Source organism: Orbicella faveolata, unplaced genomic scaffold, assembly GCF_042242905.1.
Source record: "Orbicella faveolata isolate gen_17 unplaced genomic scaffold, um_ofav_v1 contig_35, whole genome shotgun sequence".
NCBI lineage: Eukaryota > Metazoa > Cnidaria > Anthozoa > Scleractinia > Merulinidae > Orbicella > Orbicella faveolata.
In genome coordinates this window covers 12,902,003-12,919,799 of record NW_028301564.1, presented here as the reverse complement: position 1 = coordinate 12,919,799, position 17,797 = coordinate 12,902,003, and the positions used below count along the sequence as shown (strand labels likewise).

Below are 17,797 nucleotides of genomic sequence, written 5' to 3'. Positions count from 1 at the left end.
TTAACAAGTAGATCTGTGGTCATTTTACCAAATGAGTGTATCTGCTGTGGCTAAAATTTAGGTAAGATGAACAAAAAAAATAATTTGGCCAATAGGACAGACAGATAGATACAAGGAGACAGACACGTATAAAATAATCACAGGCTTGACCTCAGTATTGCATTTCCGCGTCATTAGCGTGCGCACAAGAGCGTGTGCGCGATCACAACGTAACAAATTTCCCTCAAGCTAAGCACGATAGTGAAATAAATGTTTGTTTTCTCTTAAGCAAGCATGGTGACCTATATTTTTTATTACATAATTTTGGTGTAAAAAAATAAAGAAACAAATTGTTCGGTAGCTTTTATTTTTGAGGAATCACCTTAATGGGTGAAAGGACGGTCATACAATGTAAAGTATATGTACATGAACATAATTTCATGGTAAGACTATATGATAGCTATGTGAATCAATCTTTCGTAATTTCCTAGAGCTTTGCCTGGTCATCAGCTGGTCACTGGAATGTTGGGCTCCGGCTTCCTTTCTGTCTGGATGTATTTAAGAAGACATTTGAACATCTTGACGCACTGCTGCGGCGTGTGAGTGAAGATCTGACAGGAGCTTTAGACTGGCCCCCTCCCCCACAGGAGAAGGAATGCATTGCTGTGGCAACTTTGAATCTGTTGAGACTTCAGGTTGGCAATGGCAACTATGTTATGGTCACGGAAAGAAAAACATTTAGTGTTTATGTGTAACTATTCCCTTTCTCTAAATAAATGCTCTCGCTAATGGTATGGGGTGGGGTGGGGTGGGGTGGGGAGTTGAAATATTGGCCAAAATTCTCAGTACCGGGTGTTCATTCTCTGTGTAGAATGGATCCTATTAAATGAAAAAGAGCATAAATACAAACTTTCAGGCATAGTTTGACTGACTGAATATATGTTCTAATCTCTTTTATTTCCATCGACAGCTCCATGCTGCCATCACCGGAAACGTAGACGCGGAAGATTTAGGTCTTGGAGTAGGAAGTAAGCTTCTTCAGTCACTCAAACAACAGGTGGTCACATTAGCCAGTAACAAAGGAGTCCTGAAGACTGTGCAATCAGCAGCTCAAGGGGCCCTCAGGAATGGCTGGGTCTTGCTTCTGCCTACACCAGAGGAACGAGCAAGGGCTTTAACAGAGCTACTGATTGAAAGTGAGTGATTTGAAGTCAACACCACTTCAATGCCTTTCATAGCCTGACGTACAAGGACTTTTCTTCTGATTGGAATGAAATCAAAAAGTAACATTTACTGTCTCACTGACCACACTAGCAAATTAGTATGGGTAATCAAAATAGTGACAAGGGAAATAAAGAAATTATTTCTCAATGTCTCGAGTACATGTACAAGACCATTTGATTATCTTTTAATGTCATAGCTGACATATTACGCGCACAATCGTGGGTTTTGACTTGTGTTTTGGTATCGAGAAATTTCGCGCCGGACGTAGTAATGGCCATTTTGTAATCTCACATGTGAAATTATATTTATAAATTAACGCTAAAATTTTGCGCCAAAATTAAAGTGCCTATGAAGTAAAAAATAATTGCTGCCTATCTGGAAGGGTTTTCAAAGTAAAGAAGAATGGCGTTTTCCTTTTTGGAATATCTTTTTTCGTTTTAGAGATATTAACGTTTTTGTGAGGAAAGTGATGACGTCATAGGTGGTTCCACTGAAACAGCACAACACTCAGTCGAGAATAGCTCTAGAAATATTAAAGCAGTGTTCTTTAAACTTGGCACCAGAAATGTACATCACAAAAGAAACATAATGACACCTGCCGTGCTATTGCCATGACAACAGTTATGCCGCTGGTTCTGTTTTAATTAAGACTAAAATTCTCAGATTTTATCTTAGACAAGGATCATCCACTCCCACCAATTTAATGGGGAGAGTTAAGACAATATGGGAACCATGTGTGTTCCGAGCAAGACCCTCTGTCCCACTTTAAAAGATTGCAAATGGGGATGTTTGGTTTTTCACAAAAAGAGACTGGAGCCAAGAGTGTTGCCATGGCAACAACATAGTAGGTGTCATTCTGTTTCTTTTGTGATATACATTTCTGTTGCCAAGTTTGAAGAACACTGCTTTAATAATTCTAGAGTTATTCTCGATTGAGTGTTGTACTGTTTTAGAGGAACCACCTATGACGCCATCGCTCTCCTCATTTGCATAATACAAAAACGTGAATATCTCTAAAACGAAAAAAGATATTCCAAAAAGGAAAACGCCATTCTTCGTTACTTTGAAGAGCCCTTTAAACAAGCAGGAATTGTTTTTTACTTCATAGGCACTTTAAGGAGTAATTTGGTACAACTCACTGTCTTTTTCATTGGATGATAATCAACAGCTTGTGACAAACCAGCATCTTCACCAGCTGGTAAGAAGTTTATGTCAGACCTACTAATCAACAGCTTGATGGCAGAAGGGAGTCTGGAATCAGCCCTGGAGACAGCCATTGACAATGAAATCAAGGAAGGTGCTGGAGAAAACGACAAAGAAAAAACTACGGAAAGCAAGGACATCATTGCTGATGTGCCCCTCCTTCACCTTACCCAACAGCTGCTGAAGACATCGTCCACACAAGTGTTAAGTGAATTTCAACAATTATTTCTCAAGCCACCTACTTTACAGTGGCCCTATACCCCTCCACCACGCCCCATGACAGTCGAGTTACTGCTCAAGTTACAGAGGCTTGTTATCGGCAGCTTTTTCCTACATCATGAAGATGAAAGACCTTGGTATTTGATTAAAGGTTTGTTAGTGGTGTAGCAAACTATGTGGAAGTCGAGCACCCTTGTAAAGCGTGGTTTTCACTATGGACAACATGAGGCACAAGCATAAACATAACGTTAGTGAGGACCCCACAACATAAGCATTAGCGCGTAGGCATGCGCAGAATCGATAATTGCCTTATTTTTGATTCCATACCTCTTCAATACAGTAAAACAAGATGACGTACTTGCTTATGCTTATGCTCACAGCAGCGCGTTCTCACTCAGCATAAGTGCAAGCACAAACATAAGAACAACAAAAAACTTTTCTTCTACTTGTGTTGGTGCTTGCTTTGAGCGTCTTCACTACCATTATGCTTATGCTTGCACTTGTGCTTATGTCACAGTGAAAATCAGGTTTGATATAAACGTTTTCTTTTGTTTCCATAAATTTACATGGCTGCTGGTGGCTGCTGGCCACGGGAGTGAAAAGGCTCTATACTACACTCTTTGTAATGCTGCATGTATTATTACTTTCAAAGGTGAAGAAAAAGCCCTGAGTTGCAAGCAACAAGGTGCTGCACTACTGCTGCATAAGTATGCCACTTTGCTTTGTACCCATGCTGGGGAGATCCTCCCAGTAGCCTCATCATTAGCGTCAAATGGTCCTCGCCATTTTGTCGTGTCTTCCCAAATAATCCAGCGAGAACTAACAGGAGTGTTATTGCCTGAATTCCTGACTGCCATGGTCCTGCTCCAGACCTGCATGCCAAGTATTATGGACTCGTCAAGGACAGTTCCTCTTATCAGTGGCCTGCTTGACCTGTTAGACAAGTTTAACAGGCTTGCTCCTGGGGTGCAGAAAGAAGATGAGGAGGATCTGGCCTGGCCTGGTGGTATAGGCAGTCCAACGCCGGCTCGCAGGAGAGCTGATGGTGACATCACGTTCATTAGGCCTGAAGATCTGGAAAATCACAATAAGGATGGTGGACTGTGGGTTGTTATTCATGGTAAAGTGTACGATCTTCAAGATTTCAAGGATCAAGTAAGTAAAACTGCACTAGACTGCTTAGTTATGCATGCGTCTTTTGACAACGCAGTACAACACGCGTTTTACGCGCGCGGTGTAAGTGCAGCAATCCCTTTGACCGGTACTATACATATACAGAGAGTATCGCCACAATGTTTGTCAGCATACATCAATGAAGTGGTTCTGTTCCACTCATTATGTTACCATTGCTGTAATCCTTATTTGTTACTAGTGGCAGTGACTGTCTGCTGTGACAGATTGTTGACTTAGCATGATGTTTTATTTCAGGCTCCTTGTGGAAAGGAACTGCTGCAATCATATGCAGGTGAGCATTCCTAACAGTTAATCTGCATGTACATCCAATTGTCAACTCTAGTAAATGTAAATGTTATTAACTAGAATAATAGTTTTAATTCGTTCTTTTTAATTATCCATTTTCTTCAAGTAGCTTCTGATGCAACTCAAATATTTGAGGAAACCAAACATTCGGTAGAAGCAAGGGAAATGATGCAAGCATTCTTTGTCGGTATTTTCGTGGAGGTGAGTCAAATAAAGGCACATTTAAACGGATCAGTTTTACGTTTTTTCTGTTTTATTTGTTATCCATCTGTGTCTTCCTAAATGATTGTAATATAGCTAAGGAGAATAATCTGCTTGTGTCGCTTTTATGTATCATCATACTTTGTTTACACGTTCGTCACACACACCGTGATGGCATTCAGTTTCCCGAGAGAATCTTAAAGATTTTTGTTTTAGCGCGGTTTTCACTTGATGGTTGAACGAAAGTAATTAGAATTTGCTTTAGTGTTTTTTTATTGCTGCGTTAAGCGACACGCTTCAGTTTACTGAGTGTTATAGCGGGCTTTGCGAATTAAAAGTGAAACAAAAGCCAATCGTGATTGGCTCGTGCACAGACGTTTTTCCGTGTTTCGCGTCCACAACAGGTATTTATGTACCTGGAGTTTTGATTGGTTCACTGGATCGCCTCTGTCCTTTCTGATTCAGGCCAGAATGGTTTATTTTGTTTTGGTTTTACAACACACAATTGAAAACTGCTCTAGAGAAGTGATCACGAAACCGACATTACTCAGTCCCAGCGCGTCCAAAGTTCATTGTACTTGTACCACAGGCTTACATGCATGTTATGATCTTTTTCAGCCTGATCAAGAACTCGCCCTGGACAGTGCCTTGTCAGTGTCATCCCCATTAATTGACTGCGAGCGTACCCTGGGTCTCTTACTGGGACTGTACGCCTGTCACTTGGCTCACAGCACGCCTGTTACTGCTGAAGAAGAAGAGAACGAGAGATGGCTAGCCTCAGATTTCTTCTCAGGTGGAATGGAAACTTCCGCCGCACCAGTAGGTGGCAATGTTGGAAGGTAAGTTCTACCAGACGGTGAGAAATGTTTCTTCACATTTTGGCACAGACTTGTCGCACATATTATTTGAAAGGGTGGAAAATAATTAAAAACTCGCCATTTGTAATGCTTGTGTTACAATTTAAATGTTTTGATGTCCTCTATTTGTAATTTTATCACTACCTTAATGTTCTTTAACTAGTGTTCTGTTATTAAATGTTTTCATTGTTTTTTCAGGAAAGAAAAAGAATCTTCCGAAGACAAGAGTGAACCCTTTACACGTCAGATTTCACACGGTGATCCTGCTAAACCATTCCTGCAGGCCCTTACTGAAAGCAAGCTGGAGGACGAGACAACTTTGAAGTTCCTCGCTGCTGTTGAACGGTTCTGCAAACAAAAGCGGTTTGTTCTGCCGATAGAGTTCCCTGCTGATCATCCTGTAGAGAAGGTGGGAAGAATGCTCATGGCGTGCTTATTGAAACATCAAGAGCTTGGTAAGTTTATGATGCGACTATTACCACAGTCGATGGCTCAAGCAGTGTCCACACTACGCCGAAGAAATTTGAAAACGCGGCTTTATTTCTACGGAGACGTCTTGAAGTGAGAAGTCTTCACCTCATTATCAGAAAGCTCTGTAAAAACGGACCAAACAAACAAACAAACAGAAACAAAAACAAGAAGGAAATTAACAGAGGGACCCAGACCTTCGAATTCAATGTGATGTAAACACAAGATCAGTGCGATACCGGTACACTAATGCTCTGAGCTATCTGAACTAAAAAACCCTTTGAGCAGTGCTAACGTACTGAATATTATCCTTTTGGTTCCGTATCTCTTTTCTAAAATCACTGTGATTTGGTTTTGACAGGAAATGCTGCTTTGAGCATTCTAGAAGGTGAAGTTCGTTCGCCAGCCTCTCCTCGTTCAGCATCAACACAGGATGTAACAACAACAACAACAACAACAACAACAACAACAGCTTCTTCTCACAGCTCTATAACACACGGTCCTCCTGTGACAGTACCCAAACCTGTCAGTGAAGTCCTTAAAGTTGTGTACCAGACCAAGTGTGCACTCGTGAGGGTAAGCTTCTATATGTATATTCCACAGTGCTTATAAACAGTATACCCCTCCCTTGAGGTTCGTTGCTAGAAACTCGATTAAGCTCCTGGTCGATTAAGCTGCTGGTCTTGTAATCTTCAAGCCCTCTACCCTGCCACTATTCGGCCACTCTATGCAAGGCTGCGATCATGTGTGATTCTAAGCCATGTTGTGCTTCTTGCACAATTTCTTGCAAGCTTTGATACAAATGTGAACTAATTTAAACCCAAACTGTGCATTACAGCTAACAGTTGAGTTTCGTCCACTCTTTAAAATTTATTGAGCGTTAAAGGGCTACAATTGGTTTAAATGCTTATCGAGGGTCAGGAGAAGCCTGAATGAAACAAAAAGCCATCTTATAATTAGTAATCATTGTTTCTTTAAAGGCACGACAAGAATCTTCTCGCTCGTATGAGGAAGTCTGCTCCCCAGCTCTGGAAAGATGTCAGTTCCTGTTCACAGACCTTCACCCAGCGATGTCCAGTGAGGAATGCACACTGTCGCGTCTGAGGATACGGAACACGCGTCCTCGATGGGCCAGGATTGTGCAGGGAATGATCAGAGAGAAAAAGAAGACGGAAGGGAAAGAAAAGCCTGCAGTGAGAGAAGAAGATGATGCTGTTCATTGTGATACTGATGTCTCAGAAGAAAAAGCTTTGAAGGAGAAAGAGAATGTGGAGCAAAAGACCAAACAAAAGGTAGCGGTGTTTTGCTGTAAAACAAGCAAATGGCCTTTATACATCGAAACGTAGTTTCCAAACACCTTTTGTGAGCATACATGATCCTGAGTACGCCAGAGTATTTCTTATGCTTCTTGTATTAACTTGGTCTCTGCTGTTTCATCGGCTGTGATTTAACCATGTTTATGAACATTTCACAAAGCCAACTTGGTCTGCTTAGCTCACAGAAATTACAATTTGAAAATTGATATGATCCTCAAGGAAGCACTCAAAGCAATTGGTGTTGGAAAAAAGATGTAAGCTGACGCGTTCTCATTACTTCACAGGTTGATCACATAGCTTTGAATATGTCGCTGACCAATGCACGTAAAGTCAAGTGGCTTCGTGAGCGAATGATTGGTTCATCTGCAGAGACACTGTTAATGAACCACATCAAGGAGTTTATTCTACACGACGAGCCGGTTGATGTCGAGAAACTACGAAAGTGTCTTCACCGGCAGGTTTGATATATTACATCAAACACGAAAGACTGTGTTTGACCACATTTTCAAACACCAGGAACTGAGGAGTGTTGAAAATACGAGGCGTAGCCGAGTATTTTTGAGGCACCTTGTGGTGTTTGGGAATGTGGTCAAACACTGTCTCGAGTGTTTGATCTATTTTTGCAATCGAAGCTAAAACTAAGGAGAAAACGGAAAAATGAAATCTTCCAAAGCTATGCTAATTAAGATCAGTTATCCAAACACCGTCACGGTCATTATTTCTTTTGTTTAAAGTAGTACGTCACGGTTTGCGCATCTTGGAAAGCTTAGCCTAAATTTCTCCATCTTTTCGTTTGTCAGTAATCCGTGTCAATCTCCTTAACCCCCTTGTTCCTTTATGGTTTAATATTATCTCTTTAGTGGTTTTCTGTCTTAGTTAACTACTATTTCCAGGTTTCCTTCAATTTAAAGGTTATTTTGTACGTGGCCAAAATAACTCAAAATACCCGTCAGTGAGCTCTTTAAACTTGGTGAATTATAATTGATGAGTTTGTGAAGTTGAAGTCGGTGACGACCACTTCTTTTAGAGCATTCTAAAGTGATTTCCAAGAAACCACAACTGATAACTGCATTATACATCTACAATGTACGTCTTTTCTACCGCTTAAGGCTCAGCTTCTCCCGAGACTAAATTTGGAGCCCAGATTCAATTGAGGGTCCATAAAAATGTAAACGTGATGTAGGGACTTTTTTTTTAACTGCAGATGGAGAGAGGTCAGCGCAGATTGGAAGGCGCAGAAACGTTGTTGTCTCTTGTGTCCAAGGAATACCTCATCCCATCTGTTCGCTACTCGATCCTGTGTGGTTGGCAAGGTCTATTATCAACTCACTCACAAGCTCAGTAAGTATCAAAATAATTACAGATCAAACCCGATGTTTTCTGTACCAGTGATAGTTCTCGATAAACTGAGCACGCTTTTGCAGACGACAAAGTGATGTTGTGTTCTTGGGAAAAGTTATAACCCCTCGTAGAATTCCTCGGTTTAGATTCAAATCCACGACCTCTTGATTGAGATCTTCCTTACTCATTGAACCAAGTTACGAGGCTTCTTCGGGATGTGATCGTAATGAATTCACATTCGCCGGCAAAATAGGCACTCTATCCCTAAAGAAGGATAAGTAAAAAACTTTGTAAAAGGCATACAGTGAGCTGGAGAAGGAATTTGCTGGCGTCGCTGAAGGGGAGGTGGGTGGGGAAACTTGCTTTTGCCGTCGAGTAGAGTAGACTTGTGAGAATAGCGAGATTTGCATGCAATGGGCGTGTATACAATGTTAGGTTCTGGGAATCATACAGGGGGCCTAAATGACCAATTGGGTGTAAACGTAGATATCAGATTTAAGGGTCTAGAACAAAGCCAGCGTAGATACGCGAGACGATCGTTGAGTACCACTAACGGACGGTCGCCCCGTCCTTAAAAAGGTGCTTTAGCTTTCTCTGCTAGCGCTGGGACAATAAAAATTGACACCTCATGGTTGCGTTCAGAAGGACTTGTTAGAAATGGTAATTTGTTTGTAAGACTAATCGTAACATTCCCGTTCTGTAGCAATGCCGTTCCACACTGCTCAGCCGATGTTGGTCTCATTCCACCGTATGATCGCGTGATCTTAGAAACAGCTTTCCGAAGAGTAAACAGCTGGGCCATCAACACGCTGCGTGAAGCTATCATCTATGCTGATGATACCTTCAAGAAGGCTGAAACAAGACCTAATACCACCCCAGACGATTTCCACGGGGGCTTATCCCTGGGTGCCCTGCCTGTGGCACGTTTTCTCTTGGCAACACTGGGTATCTTGACAGCAGAGCATAACGCTAGTGACATGAGCCTGATATTGAACTCGGGCGCCATCGGTCTGACCCAGACAATCATGCGCTTAGCAGGACCGTGTGAAGCCACTGAGGAAGAGGACTCTTCTTTAGCTGCGATCATTGATGAGCCTAAGGCTGCCAAGAAAGTGCCATCTGCACCCATGACGGGGCCGGACGTGGCCAAGAGAATGAAGATTGGAACCCGAGTGGTGCGAGGTCCTGACTGGAAATGGGGCGACCAGGTACCATACCTAACAATGTCTTACCTACATGTACCTACTGATTTATGTTCAGTATTGTTATCTAAGCTAAGAAAAAATAGCAGTAAAAATATCATCCTTGTTGCCCTCAGGACGGGCCGCCACCCAGTGAGGGCCGTGTTATAGCGGAGCTCGGAGAAGATGGCTGGGTGCGTATTCAGTGGGATACAGGCAGCACCAACTCCTATCGTATGGGCAAGGAAGGGAAGTATGACCTGAAGTTAGCAGGCCCTCCTCCTGTACCAGAAAGCAGTGAAGAAGAGGAAGAAGATATGAAAGGTAGAGGAGCTATTGCAAAGTATATTGTTCTTAACATGTTCTTTATCTTTCTACGCACTTAAAACGGAAAAAGGCTCCATTTCCCCTGATCTATTGCTACAAATACGTGAAGAGAATTAAGCATTATGTGTATTCATTTCTGTCCGATCGGCTTTCTGGAAATTTCCCGTGTTACCTGAATGATTACATCTATATTATCCCTTCCCAGATGATTCCAAGAAAGAGAAAACGGAGATCCAGTCCATTCATCCGACAGCTCTGATTCGCCACTCGTGCGTGTGTTTATTACAAGCTCTAGCAATCGGCTGTGGTCTCCATGCCAACAGCGTGCAAATCGAGAGTGTCAGAACGGTCAGCAGTCTCTTGCATAATCTTTTGGACGCAGGCACAAGTGGTATGTATCCATCAAAACCTGCCGCGGGTAACATCTTTCGTAAAAGTAGCCTCTTCCAAAATGAACGCCTGGTGGAGGGGACCGTAAATGAGACGTCTGAAATTCGACCAGAGCTATAGAAATTAGAGAAGTTAAAGTGTAAAACAGAACGGCTGAATGTTCCGCTTAAAAAATGAGGATAACTTTTGTAAATGAAAAGCAATTTCAGTTTCTGTTTTGTTCGCAATTTGAAACGTTCTTCTCATTAACGAAAAAATGATACAGTTACACACACAGTCTCCAATAGTTAGAGACAACTTTGATGCGGTTTACGTTTCCTATAACGCGGGTTTGTCTATTTCTGGGCCTTAGCGAACTGAGTAAGCTTAATGAAGCTTGACATTTTAGTTAAAGTTAGAATACACATGGGATCTGAATCTTTTCCAGTCAACAGCTAAGAAACCAAGTAGTTTTCGATTATGATTTAGTTTTCTTTCCTCCCTTTCGAAAGGTCATATCGGCGCCATCGTGATGGCCCAGCAGCACAGGGACTGGGCCAAGCTTGGGTTCATCCGGGGTATCGCCGTCTCTCCAGTCATGTGTTGTTCCCTCAGTACCTCCCAGTGGGTTTGTCTGCTCCTTAGGGTGGTGCGGGGATCACTTCCCGATGACGACTCACTACCACCCATTGTGTCTGCTGTGCACCTTCCTCGACAGGTAACGTATTACTCGCAAAAGTAAGCGATAATGAGCTCATTAGATTCCGAAAATTTGCTTCGCTATATCCAGTTTTCTCCGAGAATTTGGTTCCATTTATCCGACATTTTCCGAGAATATTGTTCCTTTCGTGTGATTGTCTCTGAAACTCTGCCTCGTTACGCCCAATGTTCTCCGAAAATTGTTTTTCCTATATCCAATGTTTTCCGAAAATTTGGTTCCTAATATCCGAAGTTCTCCGAAAGTTCTTTGACAATTGATGGTTTTTTTTGGACAATTTTGTTCGTCATATCTGATATTCTTCGAAAATCGAATTCGTCACTAACTTACACCTGATGTTCTGACCTCTGACAATCTGACTCTTTGTATCCGATTTTCTCCAACAGCTTGGCTCGTGTCTGATGTTTTCCGAAAATGTGCTTTATCATATCGGATGTTTTCCGAAAATGTGCTTCGTTATATCCGATGTTTCCCGAAAATTTCTTTCATTATACCGCCGTTTAAATCTAAGGATGAGCGCGTCCCAAAAACAAAATGATCTAAATGAGTTTCAACCTTTGCGGCATGATTCGTCATCAATTATTTGAATTTTGTCAGATCAGCTACGCGAACTGGTCGACACTTTAAGTTGTGGCCGGGTTAACCTGATGCACGTGTTGTTTTCCTAAGTTTGCTTGGGTTTAATTTGTATGACCGAGCAGCCGCACGCATTATCTCGTCCTTATTCTTTTGTTTTCAAAGATCTTGGCGTTACGCTTGTTGAGAGCTGTTTTACCATCATGGGATGTGACCAAGGAATCTTGCAGGATGTCAGAAGTAGTGGCTAGTCTGTTCGCTTTACTCGGTAGAGTCTTGATGACCTGTCATGGAAGCCTTCCCATTCAACCTCCGTCAGGTATGTCAAAAAATTATTTATGCTTGATCGCATATTGTGCTGTGTTGTACCTTACCAGACAAATGCTACCTCAGAGACTGTTTGTATTGTATTGTATTTCGTTCAGTATTTAAGGCTAGCTATCTTGTTTTATATTAAATCTGCTAGCGTTCTATCAGGGATATATGCCGTCCTCTTGGCTATGATACTCACCATCTATTCTGCTGTATATAGTGAGTAGCCTCGACGTTTGGGGTTATTAACATAGTGGCGGCCACTTTTTGGCGTTTTGTAAGTGTTGTGAACCTGTTTCATTCTTTAAGTTTTGAACAACTAGCAGATTAATGTACTACTGTAAAACAGTTAGATGTTTGCTCTCGATTTCTATGCGTGATAGCTGACTCGGGCTGCGGCCTCCTCAACTATCATAAGATAGAAACCTCGAGCTCATAATCTTATTATTAATTAAATTTGTAGCACAGACCGAAAAATGTTTTAGTCCATGATTTGAAGTTTTCGTTTGGAAACCTTGATTTTCTTCTACTTTCAGGAGAGAAAAGCCGGAAGAGTAAGCGGAAGCCGAGAATCCCAGCCTCAGTATCAGCTACATACAGCAGCACTGTAGCAGAGGAATTACTAGCCCTTCTACGGAAGCTTCATACCTTGGAGGCCTGGAACCCACTTGTTAACGAGTTCATTAGTGCTCAACTGAAGAGTATTGTTACTATGGTAACGACCGTCAAGCCACTTCAAGAAGAACAAGTCACACAGGTTTGTTTTCTCTAGAACTAAATGTGTATTAGTACTTAAAAGTCCTTTGTGCGATGTTGAAGTTGAAAGGGCAGGTTATACTCTCAGTTTCTGTTTAAAAATGCTTTGGAATAATTCGGTTTGAGGTCAAGAGTACTTCGCGTGTTCAGAACCAATGTATTTTTTTCGCGCTTGTTATAGTGCTTGGTTTAACGTTGTTTTGGTGGTTGTCAACACGCTAGTCAACTTGAAGACATACAACTTATAGGCTGTTTCGCAAAATGCCTTTCATTCATAGGGAAACACCGCAAAATTTAAATCCTAATTGAGGATATCTGAAAGCTTATTAAAAAGATACTTTTCGTAGTTTCTTTTTTTCTTTTTCTTTCTTTTTTTTCTTTTTTTGTTTTTTTGTTTTTGTTTTTGTTTTTTTTTGTTTTTGTTTTTGTTTGTTTTTTTGTTTTTTTAAGTTTATTGTTCTATGTTTATTTCTCTCCTCCAGGAAGCAGATGAATCATCTCAGGAGCCTGTGGACCAGGGCCCAGTGATGGCCGTATTAGCGGTTATCGGTGGCGTGGACAGCAGGCCCAGACTTGGGGGACTGGTGCAGCACAAGGAGTGGGGACTGGGTACAGTGTGTAGAATCGCTCCGAATGGAAAAGTTACTGTACAGTGCGAGGGACAGCAGAAGGCGAAAATATGCTCTATATCACAAGTTAAACCGGTAAAGAACAGTTTTCTTCGAATTTAGGTTGGAAATGAGTTTGATATGCAAGGTAACGAGCTTGCCAGTGGAACACACATTTCCATAGGAAAGGTTATGTACCAGGAATCTTTCTGAAACAGAGGAAAAGGGCAATAGCAAATGACCTATTTCATTCTTGTTTTCTTTTGTTGACACTTAAAAATTCTTTCGATCGATCGAAAGGTAATTCTCTACATCGCAAGAGAAGAACCTCGGGCTTACTCTCAATACGTAACCTTTTCCAAATTTGCTACAGCGGGCAATTGACCTTTATGAACATCAGGTTGCTTATCAACCAAGTGATTTTCATATTTTAGGTACCTGTCGTCCCATTTTCTGTGGACAACCTTCCCATGTCGGATGCAGCTCTAGGGATCTGGGCCTCACTCGTTAGACTCGCGGGAACTGGAAAGAAGACTGTTGAAGTGGATCAGGAGAACTTCCAGCTACCAGCAGTGCCAGGGGAGGAGGGGGTGGGGACTTCAAGGTGTCCTCCGGTTAGACCACTCCTCTCCCCTAAACAAGGAGGTTTGTGCATAGTATTACTCAGTTAACTTTGTCAAATATTTCTTGTTATTTGTGTTGCTGTTTGTTTTATTTTAGTACCCTGTTACTGTTGTTGTTATTGTTGTTATTGTTTTCTCTCGTCCCTCGCTACAAGCAATATTCTTACGATTTCGGTTGCGTTTTATTTTGATTTTTTTTTTTTTTTTTTATGATCAATGGTAAGTCAAAACTCTGAAACTTCAATAAAATCTTCGCTAATAGTTTAGCTCTGCGGTCCTTAACAACCAGCCTCGCAACTGTTTTGCTTGGATTTCATATAAACATGCTAACCCCTGACCTCTGCGTTTTGGCTAGTTGTATTGTCACTTTTGCCAAGTGGATTGTTTTGTTATAAAATTTTCACCTAATCACTCTTAAGGAGATAAAAAATTAATGTTGATTTTCATGCAGGTGAAATTGTGGACACATCACAGTTGAGACAACAGCAGATCACTCTTGGACTCTTGAAAGCTGCCCGTGTACTGTGCAGCAGACAAGATAACCTGAGACAGATCCTGAGTCATCAAGCAAGCAGCTCGGATGGCAGCAGTACTTTCTCTTTACAACACCTCATGTGTTCAGCTATTAAACCCTCGCCTATCAAGGCGCTTTTTGACAGAGAAGAGTTAGAGGTACGTATATCGGCATTGAATGTATAATCATAGAAACCGGTCAAAGGAGAAACATGAAATCACGCTATATATGCACGGAAGATACTCAAGTTTCGCATACGCAAGGAAGATACTCAGGTTTCTGTATACTCAAGTTTCTACATGCATGGAAGGTACTCAAGTTTCGCATACGTATAGCGTAAACCATGAGGAGCTTTGAATGAGCTCCTACGGTGGTCTTACATGTACGTAACTATGTTAAATTTTGCGCTCTATTCCTGTGTAACCAGGCCGCTGCTCTCGCCGCTTGCCAGTTCCTTGCCAACGAAGCCAGCCGTCCAGCCGAGCCTCCTACACTGGCCGTACCAGAAAATGATCATGGGCCCGAGCAAGAGAAGCTTCGTCCCCAGTCCACCTCCAAGAAGCCTTCAAAATCTAAACACCTACAGAAAAACAAGGCACGTACGCGAAGACCCACCCCACCCCCACTGCCAACCCCGCCATTAATTCAACAGCTTGTGGAGATGGGATTCTCACGAAGCCGGGCAGAGTATGCGTTGAAAGAGCTGGCCGAGGAGGAGGAACCTCGGGCTGAGTTAGTCGTGGCGTGGCTTATCGATCATCCTGACATTGAGGTAAGGGTATATTCTCTGTGTGCTCAAACAATGCCAATAACGACACCGATCTCCCGCTGAGTCATTAAGCGCATAGTATTTTACAGTCGGGGAATAAGTACGTTTGTGGATGCACGTAGTTTGCAGTTGAACAGAATGTTGTCCTTATTAGGTTCCCGAGGGTGAAGAACGCCAGGTCGTGCCGACAGAGTTAACATCTAGTGACGACTCCTCGGACGTAGATGATGATGACAGCGATGCGGTGTCCAGTAGCGATTCAGAGAGTAGCTCCAGTGAGGGAGAAGTTATAGCTGTACCCACCGACTTCAAGAGGCGTAGTGACTTTTCAAGTACCGATGATTATGCGAGGTACGTGCGAGATAACGTTCAGGTCGGCATGATGGTGCGGTGCTGCAGGACGTATGAGGAGGTTCATGAAGGAGACATAGGCAGGGTCATCAAGGTGAGAACATCATCTAAATCTATTATGAGGTTTCGTCAGGCTGTAATCATAATTGTAGCACGTGGTCTTTGTAAGCTGCCTGTATAAGTCATGGTAATAGGACTGAGGTGCAGTCCAATTCGGTCGGTTATCATACGAGTGATAACAAAATCGGACGACCGCGCAGCGGGAGTCCGATTTGTTTATCACGAGTATAATTACAGACGGAATTGGACGACACGAAGTCTTATTGCCAATTAATCATAAAAATTACAACTTCCGAGAAAGGAAGAATAGCCAACTTATGAAAGAAAGGGAAAATTTGCATTAAAATACCTACAAAGGAGATGTAAACATTCTAAGACCACCGCGCCTCCTACCGGCAATCAGGCGCCAAAAACACAAAAGCGCACGCACGCACGCACGTAACTACAACTTTGAATGTGATTGGTTGATTTAAACTACAACTTTGAATGTGATTGGCTTATTGAACTGTCCGATAACAAACTGTCCGATAACAACTTGGCAAGTGAATTAGTGGAAAATAGGAGTTTTTTATACCAATCACAATCGAGGAAATTGTAATTTTTATGATAATGAATATTATAGCGTCATTCCTCTTCCTGAAGATGCAGAAGTCATACCGAATCGTGTCTTTAAAAACAAGCTGAAGTTACAATATTTACAGAAGAAAAACTACATTTTCATGCGGATCCTCTACCCAGGTCGAACTGGAATTAGAAGTGTTGACTTCCCGAGGTACCCGGAGAAAAACCCTTTAGAGCAAGGCTAGAACCAACAACAAATTGAACTCACGGAATCGAACCTGGGCCAGATTCAAGGGAGGCAAGCACTCTCGCCACTGCGCCATTTCTCCTTCTGATTTGTCTCATTGTTTCTTTCAGCTCGACCGTGACGGCCTTCACGATCTTAATGTGCAAGGTGACTGGCAGAAGAAGAACGGTACTTACTGGGTCAGATATGTGCACGTGGAGTTGTTAGGTCATGACTCTTTTGGTAAGACTATAAAACTGTTATTGACCGTCTGATAACCTATGGGAAAATCGGACTTGTTGTGTTTCATTCGTTGCTATTGATAAGTGGAATCTCGACCTCTCGTACGCTCGATTTTTCGAACCTCCCGAACACTAGAATAGGAAAATTGTACTTGTTTTCCTGACTAATTGTTGCTGTCGGTTGTTTTCAGCCCGGCGTGAGATGATCAAAGTTGGCGATCGTGTGCGTGTCAAACCTTCTGTGACCACGCCCAAATACAAGTGGGGATCCGTGAATCACGGGAGTGTAGGCACAGTCGTGTCCATCAGTCCTAATGGTAAAGATGTCAAGGTTGACTTCCCACAACAAACAAACTGGACAGGGCTGATCTCCGAGATGGAGGTTGTTCCTGCTACTCACCCTCGTACCAGGTCAGATAATTTATCGTTCTGGACTTTGTCGTTTTTTGGGGGGGGGGGGGGGGCAGGGGAGGGGGGGCAGTGAAGCAGAGGAATGGTTGGGATTTCCTTTTCTAAAGAGGTGTAGAAGTAGTTCTTTTAAATAATAAGTTCCTTTTTCTTTTTTTACAGGTGCGATGGCTGCCACATGGAGCCCATTGAAGGTCCTCGCTTCAAATGCAAGACGTGTCCTGACTTCAACTACTGCGAGACGTGCTTCAGACTGCGCCGCAGCCACCGCCACTCCTTCCACCGCTTTGAAGAGCCTAGCAGTATCCCCGTCAACGCTGGGAAAGCCGGGCGGAGTAAAAAGAAGATTTTGTCCGGGGGATTAGGGGGACCTGAACACATCGTCAAGGAATGGGACCGAGTGGTAAAGAGCCTGATGGTGTCCTCGCGCGAGGGCCAAGCAGGAAGGCTTATTGACGGCACAGAGTCTTACTGGCAGTCCGCAGGGTCACAGGGAAAGGTGAGGCCCTTGAGAAGCCAGTATCGTTTAACTGAGGGTAGATTTGTCAATATGCAATGTCGTGATTTATCTTACCGGCCCAAATTCGCAATTTGCTAGTCAGAAGTCATGTCTACTGTTCTACTGTTCTGATATCCTGTGGTATTAAGTCACTATTCTGATATGGCTCCGATATCAAGGTCACTTGCCTGGATTTGGGTACGGTAAATACCTAATCTTACCTTTTTGGCGGCAAATGAGGATCATTTGGTCTCGCCATGGGTATTTTAGCTCGACTACGTCTCGCCAAAATACGAAACATGGCGCGACCAAACTCCCTGATATGCAACCGAAGCGTACCAAAAAGCTATGATTAGGTATAAGTACAAAATCATTCAAATTTTAAAAAAGTTCCCGCGATAACGGTCTAA

General features: G+C 42.5%; 1 protein-coding gene and 1 pseudogene across 3 annotated transcripts in view; both read left to right on the top strand.

Annotated features, from left to right (window-relative positions):
* LOC110054725 (uncharacterized) overlaps positions 1 to 17,797 on the top strand; it is a 534,050-nt pseudogene that overhangs the window by 147,316 nt on the left and 368,937 nt on the right.
* The window catches only part of LOC110051443 (E3 ubiquitin-protein ligase HERC2-like), a 50,470-nt gene that overhangs the window by 16,067 nt on the left and 16,606 nt on the right, over positions 1 to 17,797 (top strand). For 2 of the 3 annotated variants that reach the window (XM_089274352.1, XM_089274350.1), the window contains exons 11-36: positions 471 to 674; positions 950 to 1,175; positions 2,372 to 2,776; positions 3,278 to 3,780; positions 4,054 to 4,090; positions 4,214 to 4,305; positions 4,924 to 5,144; positions 5,361 to 5,617; positions 5,992 to 6,206; positions 6,611 to 6,922; positions 7,231 to 7,404; positions 8,151 to 8,287; positions 8,991 to 9,495; positions 9,606 to 9,792; positions 10,001 to 10,186; positions 10,677 to 10,882; positions 11,624 to 11,777; positions 12,307 to 12,527; positions 13,009 to 13,230; positions 13,569 to 13,779; positions 14,209 to 14,429; positions 14,699 to 15,043; positions 15,195 to 15,485; positions 16,370 to 16,481; positions 16,672 to 16,891; positions 17,051 to 17,387. In XM_089274352.1, the coding sequence (XP_089130478.1) occupies positions 471 to 674; positions 950 to 1,175; positions 2,372 to 2,776; positions 3,278 to 3,780; positions 4,054 to 4,090; positions 4,214 to 4,305; positions 4,924 to 5,144; positions 5,361 to 5,617; positions 5,992 to 6,206; positions 6,611 to 6,922; positions 7,231 to 7,404; positions 8,151 to 8,287; positions 8,991 to 9,495; positions 9,606 to 9,792; positions 10,001 to 10,186; positions 10,677 to 10,882; positions 11,624 to 11,777; positions 12,307 to 12,527; positions 13,009 to 13,230; positions 13,569 to 13,779; positions 14,209 to 14,429; positions 14,699 to 15,043; positions 15,195 to 15,485; positions 16,370 to 16,481; positions 16,672 to 16,891; positions 17,051 to 17,387 (6,201 nt within the window). Of the gene's footprint in view, positions 1 to 470; positions 675 to 949; positions 1,176 to 2,371; positions 2,777 to 3,277; positions 3,781 to 4,053; positions 4,091 to 4,210; positions 4,306 to 4,923; positions 5,145 to 5,360; positions 5,618 to 5,991; positions 6,207 to 6,610; positions 6,923 to 7,230; positions 7,405 to 8,150; positions 8,288 to 8,990; positions 9,496 to 9,605; positions 9,793 to 10,000; positions 10,187 to 10,676; positions 10,883 to 11,623; positions 11,778 to 12,306; positions 12,528 to 13,008; positions 13,231 to 13,568; positions 13,780 to 14,208; positions 14,430 to 14,698; positions 15,044 to 15,194; positions 15,486 to 16,369; positions 16,482 to 16,671; positions 16,892 to 17,050; positions 17,388 to 17,797 lie in introns of all 3 variants that reach the window. The other variant, XM_089274351.1, reaches the window with a different exon arrangement.